Here is a 16,405-nt window from a genome sequence, read left to right on the forward strand (position 1 = left end):
TATATATATATATATATATATATATATATATATATATATATATATATATATATATATATATATTAATGGTGCTGAAAGACATAAGCGGAAAGCTGTGGAAGAGGTAATCAGTCCCTCATCCTTGGAGCAGGAATTGAGCACCGTAGACTTGAGACTCATCAAGACGACGGTGTTCAATACCTAGGCTGGCAGGCTGGTTACCGCATCTTCTACTGTTTTTTTTTTGCATATCTGCGAGACTGAGGACTGATTATTTTCTCTTCTATAGTTTGACTCTAGGTCGGGTTGCGCGAATAGGAAAACTTTCGAATCGGTCACAGGTATATCACAGATCACAAGTTCTCTGATGATGAGGATATCAAGAAGAGGTAGAGCCTCTTGTCTTAAATATTGGAGTGTTGGTGGTGAGGTCGAGGATGATGTCTGATGCCCCAGCGTTCTTCCATGCGCTGTTGATGCAGTGATCTGAGGAGGACTTCATGTGTTGCTTCTCTGGAGTGTGTTGTCATGGGATGGATAAACGTCTGCTGAAGTCAGCAGTGTACTGTTGATGTTTTGTATTTTCTTTATTTGATAAGGCCTCTTGTAGTGGAAAACTTGTTATAATAAAAGGGTTTATCTGTTATACATGTCTTGTTATTAATAATTTCAGAGGTCTGGAGGTTTCTTATATATTCACATTTTTGATCGCGATGTGACTTTCAGGATTGCTGTAGTTTTTCTCACATTTGCACAGCATTTCCCCCACCCCTTTTCCCCCGAATGCTATTTACAGAAGCCAAACAACTACTTTTAAAACTAAGTGGAGATAAATGGTATAAAATACCGACACGATGGAAAAATAATGATACATTTGTTTTTGTTTTCCAACACTGCTAGTTGGTCGACGATATAAGGAAAACTTGGTCATATGTTTCCCTGGCCCGAGGTTCAAGCTCGGGAATCACTGGCGAAACGTCTGGCTGAGAGAGGATGGGGGGTGAGAATCTAAAGTGGTTGGTAGCTCTGGTATGATAGTGATGACTTAACATGGCAGTGTAAGTGATAAAACTGGTAGTTTTACTGGTGTCTACACACCCTCCTCATTTGATGCTTGTATTTTCCAGCGATTTCACATGGTATAATGTGTATTTATCCAGATTGCATTACTGCTCTTAGTTATTTACAGTTATGTTACCCACATGTAGGTTAATTAAGTTTATGTAATCCAAACTGACTTAAAATTAATTAACTTTAGGGAAAAGTTTAATTTAGCGGAGGTGAGAAGACAGAAGAGAGTAGGATGTGAAGGGATTGAGTGAGATAAGAGGTGGTTAAGAGAAAGACTTGGATAATCCATTATGAGTTTAAAGTTTTAAAGAATTTGTGTATCAATAACTGACGTGCTTTTGAAAATGAACCATGTAGACCGATGACATTTTCATAACCAGGACCGACAACAAGGGTGGGCATCTACCCAAAAATTCCATAAGCTCTCAGAGCCCCTTACACAAATAATAATAATAATAATAATAATAATAATAATATGGCGGCAGCAGCAGCAACAAGAAGATAGGGTCCCGAGCTCTCTTCCAGGCAGATTGCCACCTCGAAGCCCTCCCTATATAAAACCTCTTCAGTCGCCCTTTGCTCATAATCCAGTAGCATCACTAAGGTTATGGTAGTCTAGAGTGCTGTGGGTGGGCGACTTCTGGGTGTTTATCTACATTTGTGTGATAGTTGCTCTAGTGGTGACCTTTGGCTCCGTGAGTTGTTTTAATCGCAAGTCGTATGTGCTCAATACTCACGTTTGCATCACCCCGCAGTATAAACCCTGGTGATGTGTTATCTGGGACAGAAGTGGAGTTTTGATTCACTTTTAAAACTTGCACAACTCAGTGATTGTTTCTGGTATTTGATCATTGTTGTATCTTTGACACACAAGTGTTACATTAATCTTAGGTTCATGTTAGACTACTCGGTCATCGCAGCTGCCTTATAAATTATGTGAATATTTAGCTTTTAAGTAGCTGTGAAGATGTCATGTATTCGGCTGTTTGTGATTGTGGGGGTAGAGTTACAGGTCCTGTACCCCAATAAAAGATTCCTGACCTTTTATTGGGCTCTTATCGTGTCTTTTTAAACTACGTACAAAGTCCACCCCACTATCACTTCCTCGTCCAGATCTCTCCAATTCTTAACCATTCAGAAGCTAAAGTAGAATTTCCTATAGATGGATCTCTTTGTATACACAAAGTTGACGTCGATATTTAGTGTTGAAAGATGGTTCTGTCGTCTTGTAGCTAAACAAGTATCATTATAAATTAGTATTGTTATAGTATTATTTTTTTTTTTATTATCACACCGGCCGATTCCCACCAAGGCAGGGTGGCCCGAAAAAGAAAAACTTTCACCATCATTCACTCCATCACTGTCTTGCCAGAAGGGTGCTTTACACTACAGTTTTTAAACTGCAACATTAACACCCATCCTTCAGAGTGCAGGCACTGTACTTCCCATCTCCAGGACTCAAGTCCGGCCTGCCGGTTTCCCTGAATCCCTTCATAAATGTTACTTTGCTCACACTCCAACAGCACGTCAAGTATTAAAAACCATTTGTCTCCATTCACTCCTATCAAACACGCTCACGCATGCCTGCTGGAAGTCCAAGCCCCTCGCACACAAAACCTCCTTTACCCCCTCCCTCCAACCCTTCCTAGGCCGACCCCTACCCCGCCTTCCTTCCACTACAGACTGATACACTCTTGAAGTCATTCTGTTTCGCTCCATTCTCTCTACATGTCCGAACCACCTCAACAACCCTTCCTCAGCCCTCTGGACAACAGTTTTGGTAATCCCGCACCTCCTCCTAACTTCCAAACTACGAATTCTCTGCATTATATTCACACCACACATTGCCCTCAGACATGACATCTCCACTGCCTCCAGCCTTCTCCTCGCTGCAACATTCATCACCCACGCTTCACACCCATATAAGAGCGTTGGTAAAACTATACTCTCATACATTCCCCTCTTTGCCTCCAAGGACAAAGTTCTTTGTCTCCACAGACTCCTAAGTGCACCACTCACTCTTTTTCCCTCATCAATTCTATGATTCACCTCATCTTTCATAGACCCATCCGCTGACACGTCCACTCCCAAATATCTGAATACGTTCACCTCCTCCATACTCTCTCCCTCCAATCTGATATTCAATCTTTCATCACCTAATCTTTTTGTTATCCTCATAACCTTACTCTTTCCTGTATTCACCTTTAATTTTCTTCTTTTGCACACCCTACCAAATTCATCCACCAATCTCTGCAACTTCTCTTCAGAATCTCCCAAGAGCACAGTGTCATCAGCAAAGAGCAGCTGTGACAACTCCCACTTTGTGTGTGATTCTTTATCTTTTAACTCCACGCCTCTTGCCAAGACCCTCGCATTTACTTCTCTTACAACCCCATCTATAAATATATTAAACAACCACGGTGACATCACACATCCTTGTCTAAGGCCTACTTTTACTGGGAAAAAATTTCCCTCTTTCCTACATACTCTAACTTGAGCCTCACTATCCTCGTAAAAACTCTTCACTGCTTTCAGTAACCTACCTCCTACACCATACACTTGCAACATCTGCCACATTGCCCCCCTATCCACCCTGTCATACGCCTTTTCCAAATCCATAAATGCCACAAAGACCTCTTTAGCCTTATCTAAATACTGTTCACTTATATGTTTCACTGTAAACACCTGGTCCACACACCCCCTACCTTTCCTAAAGCCTCCTTGTTCATCTGCTATCCTATTCTCCGTCTTACTCTTAATTCTTTCAATTATAACTCTACCATACACTTTACCAGGTACACTCAACAGACTTATCCCCCTATAATTTTTGCACTCTCTTTTATCCCCTTTGCCTTTATACAAAGGAACTATGCATGCTCTCTGCCAATCCCTAGGTACCTTACCCTCTTCCATACATTTATTAAATAATTGCACCAACCACTCCAAAACTATATCCCCACCTGCTTTTAACATTTCTATCTTTATCCCATCAATCCCGGCTGCCTTACCCCCTTTCATTTTACCTACTGCCTCACGAACTTCCCCCACACTCACAACTGGCTCTTCCTCACTCCTACAAGATGTTATTCCTCCTTGCCCTATACACGAAATCACAGCTTCCCTATCTTCATCAACATTTAACAATTCCTCAAAATATTCCTTCCATCTTCCCAATACCTCTAACTCTCCATTTAATAACTCTCCTCTCCTATTTTTAACTGACAAATCCATTTGTTCTCTAGGCTTTCTTAACTTGTTAATCTCACTCCAAAACTTTTTCTTATTTTCAACAAAATTTGTTGATAACATCTCACCCACTCTCTCATTTGCTCTCTTTTTACATTGCTTCACCACTCTCTTAACTTCTCTCTTTTTCTCCATATACTCTTCCCTCCTTGCATCACTTCTACTTTGTAAAAACTTCTCATATGCTAACTTTTTCTCCCTTACTACTCTCTTTACATCATCATTCCACCAATCGCTCCTCTTCCCTCCTGCACCCACTTTCCTGTAACCACAAACTTCTGCTGAACACTCTAACACTACATTTTTAAACCTACCCCATACCTCTTCGACCCCATTGCCTATGCTCTCATTAGCCCATCTATCCTCCAATAGCTGTTTATATCTTACCCTAACTGCCTCCTCTTTTAGTTTATAAACCTTTACCTCTCTCTTCCCTGATGCTTCTATTCTCCTTGTATCCCATCTACCTTTTACTCTCAGTGTAGCTACAACTAGAAAGTGATCTGATATATCTGTGGCCCCTCTATAAACATGTACATCCTGAAGTCTACTCAACAGTCTTTTATCTACCAATACATAATCCAACAAACTACTGTCATTTCGCCCTACATCATATCGTGTATACTTATTTATCCTCTTTTTCTTAAAATATGTATTACCTATAACTAAACCCCTTTCTATACAAAGTTCAATCAAAGAGCTCCCATTATCATTTACACCTGGCACCCCAAACTTACCTACCACACCCTCTCTAAAAGTTTCTCCTACTTTAGCATTCAAGTCCCCTACCACAATTACTCTCTCACTTGGTTCAAAGGCTCCTATACATTCACTTAACATCTCCCAAAATCTCTCTCTCTCCTCTGCATTCCTCTCTTCTCCAGGTGCATACACGCTTATTATGACCCACTTCTCGCATCCAACCTTTACTTTAATCCACATAATTCTTGAATTTACACATTCATATTCTCTTTTCTCCTTCCATAACTGATCATTTAACATTACTGCTACCCCTTCCTTTGCTCTAACTCTCTCAGATACTCCAGATTTAATCCCATTTATTTCCCCCCACTGAAACTCTCCTACCCCCTTCAGCTTTGTTTCGCTTAGGGCCAGGACATCCAACTTCTTTTCATTCATAACATCAGCAATCATCTGTTTCTTGTCATCCGCACTACATCCACGCACATTTAAGCAACCCAGTTTTATAAAGTTTTTCTTCTTCTCTTTTTTAGTAATTGTATACAGGAGAAGGGGTTACTAGCCCATTGCTCCCGGCATTTTAGTCGCCTCATACGACACGCATGGCTTACGGAGGAAAGATTCTTTTCCACTTCCCCATGGACAATAGAAGAAATAAAAAGAACAAGAGCTATTTAGAAAAAGGAGAAAAACCTAGATGTATGTATATATATATATGCATGTGCGTGTCTATGAAGTGTGACCAAAGTGTAAGTAGGAGTAGCAAGATATCCCTGTTATCTTAGCGTGTTTATGAGACAGAAAAAGAAACCAGCAATCCTACCATCATGCAAAACAGTTACAGGTTTTTGTTTCACAGTCATCTGGCAGGACGGTAGTACTTCCCTGGGTGGTTGCTGTCTACCAACCTACTATAGTAATAGTATATAATCCCGACAAGATGGAGAATAAGACACGTGTTAGCAACAGGTGGTTATGTTTACATTGCTGCTGCTGCTGCTGCTGCTGCTGCTAAGCAGCCTTGCATTATGTGGAATTAGTGTTTATTCATAAATATTACCAAACTGGGATTATTAAAAACGTGTCTATAGTAATTGCGGAACGTGAGTTGAACTATGAGTAACATAGATCCAAGAGTTACGAGTAACATGATGAATGATGAAGTGGTTAAGAGATCCTTAAGTAGCATGGAACCAAGAGCTGCGAGTAACTTGATAAAGATAATTTTAAACTTAATTATTTGCTACCAAACACTGCTTGTTGTACTCACCTAGTTGAGGTTGCGGGGGTCGAGTCCGAGCTCCTGGCCCCGCCTCTTCACTGATCGCTACTAGGTCACTCTCCCTGAGCCGTGAGCTTTATCATACCTCTGCTTAAAGCTATGTATGGATCCTGCCTCCACTACATCGCGTGCTGTGGAAGGAAACTTATATATACTTATTAATGGGTTGTATACAAATGTATAAAATAAATATTACAAGCCAGTTTGTCCCGTCTTGTTCTCGGGGTGAAGCAAGGGGAGGGGGCGGCTCTTGTGAGTCCTTCGCATTCAATGTAGCCGAGTCTCCTCTTCAGCAACCACAAGGACACCATTTTTTTTTGCCGAGTCCCCGGGCATTTTGATGTTGAGGGCAGTGAACTTGCAGAACGTACGTTCCGCGGTTCAGGACCTTCCAGTCTCCTGTAGGGATTTGCCCTTTTCCCATTATTTCTCATTGTTGTGTCCTGACATTCGAGATCATCGTTTGTCTGAATTTATGACCAAAAGTTAATTTTCTAGTCGGCCTCTAGTCTAACAGCCTTATCGATAAGGCCAGGAGGCAGAAGGCCTGGTCTGGGAAAGAGCCGCGGGGTCAGCGAACCTCCGGAAGCGACTACAGGTACTATCAGGTCGTGGGAAACTACTCGTGAGACTTCTTACGGAACACAGGAGAGACTCACAAGCTCATCTCACAGAGAGATACCCAGTTTCTGTCTATTGATAGCTTGTCAGATTTTGTTGACAGTAAAATTCTATTCTCTTGATTGTCCCTTATTGAGAGCCCTGATGCCCTCCTCACTTTGTTTGCTTTACTCAGAAAGTACCACAATTAAATATAGTTCTTTGATTTTTCAATTGAAATTGGCTTATTACTTCGACTTTGACTTTCTTCTTTGAGGCCAAACTTCCACGCTTCTTGTCCATACTGTCATCTTAACTCTGCCATTTGGTGGTATATGAACCCTCACGATTTTGTAGCATTTTTAGGAAAATAATAATAATAATAATAATAATAATAATAATAATAATAATAATAATAATAATAATAATAATAATGCGAGTCTTCTAAGCATGTTACAATAATTTAAACTTACTACTACATATTTAAGTCTCTCTACTTCATTCTTAAGCATTCATGTGGTGTATGTCATGTTGGCAGCACGTACACATATGGTCGGGTATGCAGGCGACCTACATTTGTTTACAACTATGAGAAGCGATGTGAAGATGTTTCAGTTTTTGGAAGAATATAGGAGTTTAGTTGAATCTTGTTACTTAAGACGTGTGCACCACTTCCCCTCAAGTGGCATTCAAAATAGACCATTCCATACCAGCTCAAGTACTCGGATAGGCATTTAGACCATGCAGTGTGCTGAAGGTCAGAGTTTCAACTTGGATAAATATGTCGCCATCTAATCTTGGTACATATCTGTTAACAGGCGATGCCTTACCGTATATGACTGCGAGATACGACTTATAACCAAAAAATAGTGACACGAATTGTTTAAATGACGTTCCAGAGACATCATTTATATTTTTCCTCGTATTCATTATAACCTTATTCCTGGCCTGATGACTACTGCCTCCTCCTCCTCGGAAATTCCCTCACTGAAGTATATTGTCAAAACCATTTTTATATTATCTTGTCAGTCACTAGATCAACATAGTTCAGTGTATGCAAGAAATAGTTGTATTAGTCTTCTTGCCTTATCATCTGCATGGCTGAAGAAGACTAAAAAAATCACATAATGAGCGCAGAGACTAGGAAGGTTGCCATTTCAAAGTTAGTTACTGTGAGGTCAACTATAGTGTGTAATGTTTACTACAGTAATGTCATGCGGCATCAACTCAGTCTGTTCAAGTAGATGTGATATGAAAATATGTACTTGGACTATATAAGAGTTAAGTTAATGCCTTTGAAAAATAAAATTTTGAAATTGTTATTATCCATTGCCATTTGTTGATTTAGGCATACAGATGACTAATAGTTTTAAATATGATAGTAGCTTTTAATTAAAATAAATCTTTAAAGGGAGGTGAGACGGTGTGTAAGTGGTGGGAAGGCAGACAGTGGGGCGTCAGTACGTCCCAGAGCATCTAGCTGACACGCTGCAGCGGTGGTGCTGGGACCAGTGTGTCCTGCTGCCTCTCACACCCACCACCTCCACCCCGACATCACTACTTAAAATTAATATTCTCCAGGAAAAGTGGCGAAGTCCTTAATGCGTGTGTTTTCCTATAAGGATTTCCTAGGAGTTCTCGTGTTTAGTTGATACACTAAGGAAGGAAGCCATCAGATTTTAAGACTGTGACGTGGTTTTGTGTCTGGAGACGACATTGTATATTGCACTGTAAATATATGACGTCTTGACCGAGTGAGAAGAAAGCGGATATGGCGGAAATAGTGTAGTGATAGTGAAGGAAGTTACTCAGAGGATCTCAGACTTGGTTGTGTTAGTCGAATTCAGACTTGAATACCCGGGCAAGCATCATCAAGGCGTGCGGTGTTCATGCGTTGTCACCACTACTAGTGACTTGCATCTCTGCTTATCGTGCCCAGTGACGCACCTCCTCGTACCGTGTACCTGGTGACTTGCTTCTCCGCCTACCGTGTGCCAAGTGACTTATTCCTCCACCTACCGGGTTGCTGCTCCTACCGGTTTGTGACTGGGATGAGCGACATACACCTGATCCCTCACACCCTCTGTACTCGTAGTTAATACAGAAAGTAAAGGAAAGAATAGTGCAGTTGAAGTGTGACAAAGTTTGGTGATATAAACAGGATTTGGCGGGAGTTGTGGTGGTCTCGTGATATAATGTTTGCTCGTGATCACGCCAATATGGGAGAGTCCTGACTAGCACGGGAGGCCGGCCCTGCCCGTCTCAAGGTTGGCCACGAGTGGAATCACAAAGTAAGCCTAGGAAGAGGACCGGAGAAGAGAGGCATTAGGAGAGTAAGACAAGAGGGAGGCTGGTGGTGCCCATATGCCCGCGGCTGGTGCCTCACGCTGCCCATCATGGACTTCTGGCAACACTTCTTCGGCTTCTCTCACGAGAATAACAACGTACCGGTCCACACGTCTCCGGCAAGTAAGTACCTAGTAGGACCACACTGCTCTCTCCTCCAGGAGACCATCCACACATCTCCTACAAGTAAGTACAGTAGGACCACACTGCTCTTTCCTCCAGGAGACCATCACACGTCTCTACAAGTAAGTACTTAGTAGGACCACACTGCTCTCTCTCCAGGAGACTATCCACACGTCTGCAGATAAGTGCCCAGTCTGACCACACTACCCTATTCCAGGAGACCGTCCACACATCTGCAGGTAAGCACCCAGTAGAACCCGACTACACTTCGCATTTACTATTTGTAAACGAGTTACATGGTTACCCATCTGTAGTTTTCCAGGGGGTCATCGCCCCCGCTGCTCCGTCTCAGAACAGGCCTGACTGATGGCCTGATCACTTAGGTTGTTGGTGCTAATAGCTCAGTCATTGTAGATACCAAATCCAGGTTGATTGAGAATTAACTTGAGGAACGTTTAAAAGTTCCCGCTTGAAGGCGGGTCTGTTAATAATTTCGATTGTATATGAAAGGGAGTAGGATAAGTCTAGGTCCCTTTACACTTATTGAGTTACATCTTAGTGCACTTGATGGATTGAGGTAATTTTGTAATATCTACCAAGCCTCTTGCTATCGTAAGGGACTGGGGATTCAGCCAATACATTGGTCTGGGGCTTGGCTGTAAATCTCTGCAGGGGCCCCATAGCCATAGACATTTTATACTGATTTTCTCATTTGATTTTTATGTATAAAGTGTGTTATCTGATTCTGCTGCACAGAAAATAAAGCATTTATGAAAGTTTACCAGTGGTTTTATTGGACTTTGAAATCTCAGCTCTGAGAGAAGCCTCAGCCTGCCCCCAGGGGCCCCAAAACAGTCTTGTTCCGCCTTGCAAAATTTCTCTTGGAGGCCCTAGTGGTAAGGAGTAATTTTGATGTGCAAGATTGGAACCACTCCCTCTAAATTTTGCAGTATGATTGATTACGTTGTTTACTGTGAGTTACAAGGTGAAAATATCCCATATTATGATCAATTAGCGGGGGCTTATGTGTTACGGTTCTAATGTGTTGAGTTTCCTAATGAACAGAGAACACTTAATGAGCTTTTGTTCCTGGTACTCTGAAACTTGTAGAGCTAATTACCCTTTACCATCCTCTGCTAAGACATATTGCATACAGGGAGAGAGCGAAGGACCAACTTATTGAGGATAATGTTACAAGCTAAATCAAAGATTAAATAGTGGACTGTAGGGAAACGTAGCTTGAAAAGACAGCTTTTGCCTACACAACCGTCCCTGCAGGCGATGTCTAGAGAAGCTGTCATGTACACTTTCTCACCGGTTGGAAAATAATTTATTATGGGTGAATATAATTACCCCTAGGGGGTATTATGTCAGCATATCTCAGAAACTGATGACTAGAATACTCACGTGTGCGGACTCAAAAGTTCGCACCTCACTGCCGACTATAGGTTGATTTCAAACCCCTTGCAACACAAGAACTGCGCAGTCCCCTGGATGACAAGATAGTTGGAAACCTACCTTGCTCTTGTAGCGTGAGCTATGGTGTTGTTTACACCTTTCTCGACAGGTATTGGTGACTTGATAGAAACTGAAGTGTCCTTGGAAATTACAGAGGAACTCAGTGCAAGCGACCACAAATCAATTACTTTTAGCACTGAATGGAAGTATGATCGTAGAGATAACTCAGTAACGATCCCAGATTTTTGCTTAGATTACAGTGGGCTTAGGGAACATTTATCTGTTGTGCAAGATAGGTACACAATACCGATATGATGAGAATTAAGACACTTGTGTAACATCTGGTTATCTTTATTGTAGACGTTTCGCCATCCAGTGGCTTTATCAATACAGATTCTTGGACATAATTAGAAAACAGAAGAACTATATACAAAAGATGAGATAATCAGTTTCTCAGCTTTGGAGGTGGTGTTTGGAGCACCGAGGTTGTAGAGATTCTGAAGCACAGGTAAGGAGACTGGCGCTTATATAGGAGTCAGTGAATAGGGATTTGTAGCAGACGAGGGCATAGTCACTGGTTGGCGGGATTCCCCAGTGGAAGTAGGTCCTACCCAGATTGATGGGTTAGTTGTAGTAGCCGTGAAGGTCATGTAGATGTCCTCTGAACCAAGATTCCATGATGTTGCAGTGTCTGACAAGTTGTGAAAGATAGGTATTGATAAAGCCACTGGATGGCGAAACGTCTACAATAAAGATAACCAGATGTTGCACAAGTGTCTTAACTTTCATCATGTCAGACTTCTTGCAGCCGCAGTCCAGAAGTCTCCTTTGCTTGAGTCGTGGTAGCTCCACCTCTGAGCTGTAGAATGACGAGTATAGTTAAGGTTAAGAACCTAACATGTACATTTTCCAGTATAACAATTTACTGGAGTGTGGTAAACTACTCGCCTGAGTTTTGTGGATGGCTTTCATATAACGGTCTAGAATAGGTCAGCCCTAATCACCCTGTCTACCTATGGACTGCAGTGCATTTTGGTGGATACAGTTGGAAGTAGGATTTACCTTGCTTATGTAACGTGAGCTTGTGGCGTTGACTGCAGCGGGTAGACCGAGAATGTTGTCCTGTGGATGAATGCAGAGGTGTCACATGGAGAATGTTGTACTTGTGTTCGTCACAACACATCGGAAATGTTCGTTGCAATCACTCACAGTAACAGTTACGTCATTCAGTACCATCACTTGTTCATAGTTTCGTGAAATTATCTATCGCAGGAAGAACACGGATGCGCATTAACACTACGTGATTAGTTGTACCGCAAATTTCCTACTCATATAAGGGAACTAGTCTAACTTTCCTGAGATTGTCAGAATGAACAAGTGTCAAGAACACACTGGTCACTACTGTCCCTATGTCTTTTAAAGATGAGGCAACGCCCTCGAAACACACATCTCTCGTCAGTTCCTTGAAGCAATCTGAACCTGCTCCCCTCCGCGCTCTTGCTCTTCATCGTCCCCACAGAGGATATGCTGAACTCAGCTTTATTTCTCTCCCTTGCTACACATTGCAACAGTATTCAATACAAGATGGTAGATTTCTCGTTATCTAGCTATAGACTACAATTCATAATAGTTCCAACTTGCAGATAAAGCAGTGCAAGGTTTTTCCCTTAATTTTCCTCCTATGGAGAAAGAGTAATTACTCTCATTTAACTCTCGCTGTGTAGTTGCAACAAGAACTAGCAAGGAGAAGAAAGCGTGTCTTGTGACACTACAGTACGAACGTGTGTTTAATCAATCAGTTTGCGAGGAAGAGTTCACTAGCCCCTTCCAGGAAAGCTAAATCCCTTAGAGGGCTGAGAGATATCCGCTTTACTGGAGAATTTTTTCCACGCTTGCTTATGTCGCTATTTATTCCCTCATCAATGTCGTTTATATAAATTGTGAACAACAAAGGGCCCAACACTGACCCCTGTGGAACACCATTCATGACACGCCCCCACTCTGATTTCTCCCCACTGATGCAAACTCTCTGCTGCCTATCTGTCAACCACGCCTCTATCCAGGAAAAAATTCTCCTATTTCGTGTGTGTTAATTTTCCTCAGTAGCCTCTGATGTGGAACTCTATCAAAAGCCTTACTGAAGGCCATAAAACAATGTCATATTCATTACCATGATCTACCTCAAATACCTTGGTGAAAAAAGTAAATTCGTAAGGCAGGAACACCTTTGTAAAACCATTCTGAGATTCATTACTCAATTTATACCTTTCAAGATGGCTATGAATTACCTCGGCGATTATTGATTCCACAAAGTTTCCCACTATGGAGGTAAGGCTTATTGGTCTATAGTTCAAAGCTAAGGACCTGTCTCCTGCTTTGTAAATAGTATTACATTTCCCATTTTCCACTTAAATGGCATCATGCCAGTTTGTAGTGATATGTTGAAAAAGACTAGCCAAAGGTTTGCTAAACTTCTCTTTACATTCCTTTAACACCTTTGCAAACAGTTCATCAGGGTCTGGGGATTTGTTAGGTTTTAATTTCTCTATTTGTCTGAGGACCATGCCACTAGTTACCCTAATCTTGCATAGTTTATTATTGTTCTGCTCTACATAATTTATTATTTCTGGAATTTCGCTAGTATCTTCCTGCATAAAAACTGAGAGGAAATAAGAGATAAAAATTTCACACATTTCCTTATCACTATCAATGATCTGACCTGAGTTACTTTTGAGCGGACCTATCTTGTCCCTAATCTTACTTCTATATATCTGAAAGCTTTTGGGTTAGTCTTTGAATCCCTTGCCACTTTAGCCTCATAATCTTTTAGCTTTTCTTATTCCCTTTTTTATTTCTCTCTTTAACTGAATATTTTGATTTCTTAACTGCCCATCCCCTCTTTTGATATGCCTATATATGCCTCTCTTATGACCAACGAGATGTTTTAATCTATTGTTTATTCATTTGGGATTATTTTTGGTTGATCTAATTTCCCTACTTGGAACATGAGTTGTCTGGGCAGTTAGAACTATGCTCTGAAAAACTTCATATTGCCAAACAACACCTACCTGACCCATAGTCAGGTCGTTCCAATTTAGCCCACCCAGGTAAGTTCTCAGTCCCATGAAATCGGCCAAGCAGAAGTCTGGGACAGAGACTTGATTGCAATTATTTGAGTAATTCCATGATATATTGAAAATAAATGATTTGTGATCGCTTTCCTCAAGCTTATCTTTAACCTCAAGATTATTTATTAGTGATTCCTTGTTGGCAAGAACCGAGTCAAGCAGATTGTTTCCTCTAAGGCTGCAGAGTTTCGCTCATTAGCCTAGACTCCAGAGTTATTTAGAATACCGTGTTGGTAGAGCTTTCTGGGGTAACCTGACTTAGGCGTCTAAGGAGGGAGTGGCCTTATTCCAGTACCTTACTTGTATTCCACCGGAATGCGAGTAAGCTATTGTGAAAGCCATTATACACGCTGTTCCAGCAACATGATGTTCACAAACATAAAACGAAAGACACAACCTGTAATGTATAAACGAATATTGCTGGTGTTATCTCTTGATAAGCTTGCAAGATAACAGGTAATATATTTTTAATTACATTCAGCATACACTTCTCTTCACTTTCCTGTATTTCTTAATAGTTTTTATCCCTGTAGTATTTCGTTGCCAATTTAGGAGGCTTAGTTTGAGATCGGGCCATGGGGCGATAATCCCCTGAACCATTAACAAGACGTGTAACTATACCCTGGATGAGCCTCTGAGATGCTGGCTGCGTTGTTGGTTAAATAACGAGAGTGAACCACACTGCAGCAATTCTTTTGTATAGAGATTTAATTGTTCAAGACAGTCAGTTTTCTCGTATCCTATTGTGTTATAAGCAATTATCATTGTCTCATTGTAGTTCTGTGTAGTTTTTTTTCTGCCGTCTCAACGCGTTCATTCATTGCCAGTTTTTATTCATAATTTATTTCTTAAATCTGAAGTTCATTTTGTGGCATACTAATTACTTTTTTATGGTAAAGACTTCATATTTGTCCAGCTGGATATTTGTGTGATGGGTACCATACTTTTTCTGGAGTTGGTTTGAGAGTGCTGAAGCAGACCTGAGGGAAGGAGACTGTAATGTTCAAGACAGTGAAGTCACGTGTTTTATGGGACAATATTAGCATAGGTGTGTCTACTAATACATGGTTCTCCATTCATCCTCCCAGTATGGTGGTGTCCTTGGCTTCACGCACCGTCTTGCCTCCATGAAACCCATCCATCCTGCATGACTTCACCAACCTGCTTGACCTCCCCACTACCCTGACTTCACCCACTGCCCCCATCCACCCTTCCTCTTATGAGGATCCCTGTGTTACTGTCTTAGTTTCCTTTAACTACAAATGGAGGTAAGTTTGGTTAAGTTACCAGGAGTTTTCATGGGGTCTCCGGAGGTCACCGGTCCCAGACCAGACCTCCTGGTTGCTGGCCTGATCGACCAAGCTGTTAGTGCTCTCCGCATGCAGTCAAACGTATGCACGACAACCCAACTGATTTGAGGAATCTGTCGAGTTCGTTCTTGAAGACAGCTAGGGGTTTGTTGGTAATTCCTCTTATATAAGAATGAAATGAGGGTGTCGAGTCGTGGTCTCTCTATACTTTATTGAATTCTCTGTGTATTTTTAGCTCCCCTGCTTTTCATTAGAGGTATCCTACACCATCTGCAAAGTCTCTCGTGTTCATAAGTAGTGATTTCGGTGTGCAGGTTTGGGACCAATCCCTCTAGTATCATCCAGGTGTAGATTATTATGCATCTTTTCCACGTACGTTCTAAGGAGTATAATTCTAGGGATGTCAAGCACTCCAAAAAATTTAGGTGCTTGACTGAATGTATACGATCTGTGAAGGCTCTCTACATTTTCCACCTCAGCAATTTTGCTTTTCTTGAAAGTGGACGTTAATACACAGCAGTATTCCAGCCTAGAGAGAACGAATGGCCTGAAGAGTATCATCATTGGCTTGACATCTCTTGTTTTGAAGGTTCTAGTTATCCAACCTGTCAGTTGCCTTGCAGTTGCGATGTATTGTGCACCTTGAACGTTAGATTTTTGTCTTGTACTCTGATCTCAGTTTTATCTCCTCCATTCTTCCATGCAGTAACTGAAATTTGTGCGTATTAAACATCATGTTGTAAGTGGCCCACTAGAAGACTTGGGTTATATCAGCTGGGAGACTCGCTGTATCTTTTATGGATGACATTTAAGCAGATTTTAGTATCATCTGCCAAGGAGGATGCAGTGCTATGATTTGTGTCCCTTTTTGTCAGAAATGAGAATATGGAAGAGAAGTGGGGACAGAACTTTAAACAGTAGCAACCTCTGATTTCACTATTTTTTTGGGGGGGTTCTGTTTATTTCTTTTTGGGTTCTGTGTGTTAGGAAGTATCTTTTTGCGTATTCACACCATAGTCGCACGTGTCAAAGGCTTTTACAGAGTCATTGTGTACTACATCTCCATTTCGCTTGCCTTAAGTGCATCTAAGACCCTATCGTAATGATCCAGCGATTGCGAAAGGCAGGAGCGACCTGTTCTGCTGACTTGGTTTGTGCAA

The 16,405-nt window shown here is 41.4% G+C and overlaps 1 protein-coding gene across 10 annotated transcripts in view; it reads left to right on the top strand.

Annotated features, from left to right (window-relative positions):
• Positions 1–16,405, top strand: part of trc (Serine/threonine-protein kinase tricornered) — a 316,149-nt gene that overhangs the window by 193,902 nt on the left and 105,842 nt on the right. Inside the window, exon 2 of one of the 10 annotated variants that reach the window (XM_053771866.2) lies at positions 8,503–9,349. The exons of 8 other annotated variants lie outside the window; for them this stretch is intronic. In XM_053771866.2, the coding sequence (XP_053627841.1) occupies positions 9,277–9,349 (73 nt within the window). In that variant the 5' untranslated portion in view covers positions 8,503–9,276. Of the gene's footprint in view, positions 1–8,342; positions 9,350–16,405 lie in introns of those variants that run through there. One more of the 10 variants, XM_053771865.2, reaches the window with a different exon arrangement.

This window comes from Cherax quadricarinatus, chromosome 8 (genome assembly GCF_038502225.1).
Source record: "Cherax quadricarinatus isolate ZL_2023a chromosome 8, ASM3850222v1, whole genome shotgun sequence".
In the NCBI taxonomy this organism is placed as follows: Eukaryota; Metazoa; Arthropoda; class Malacostraca; order Decapoda; family Parastacidae; genus Cherax; species Cherax quadricarinatus.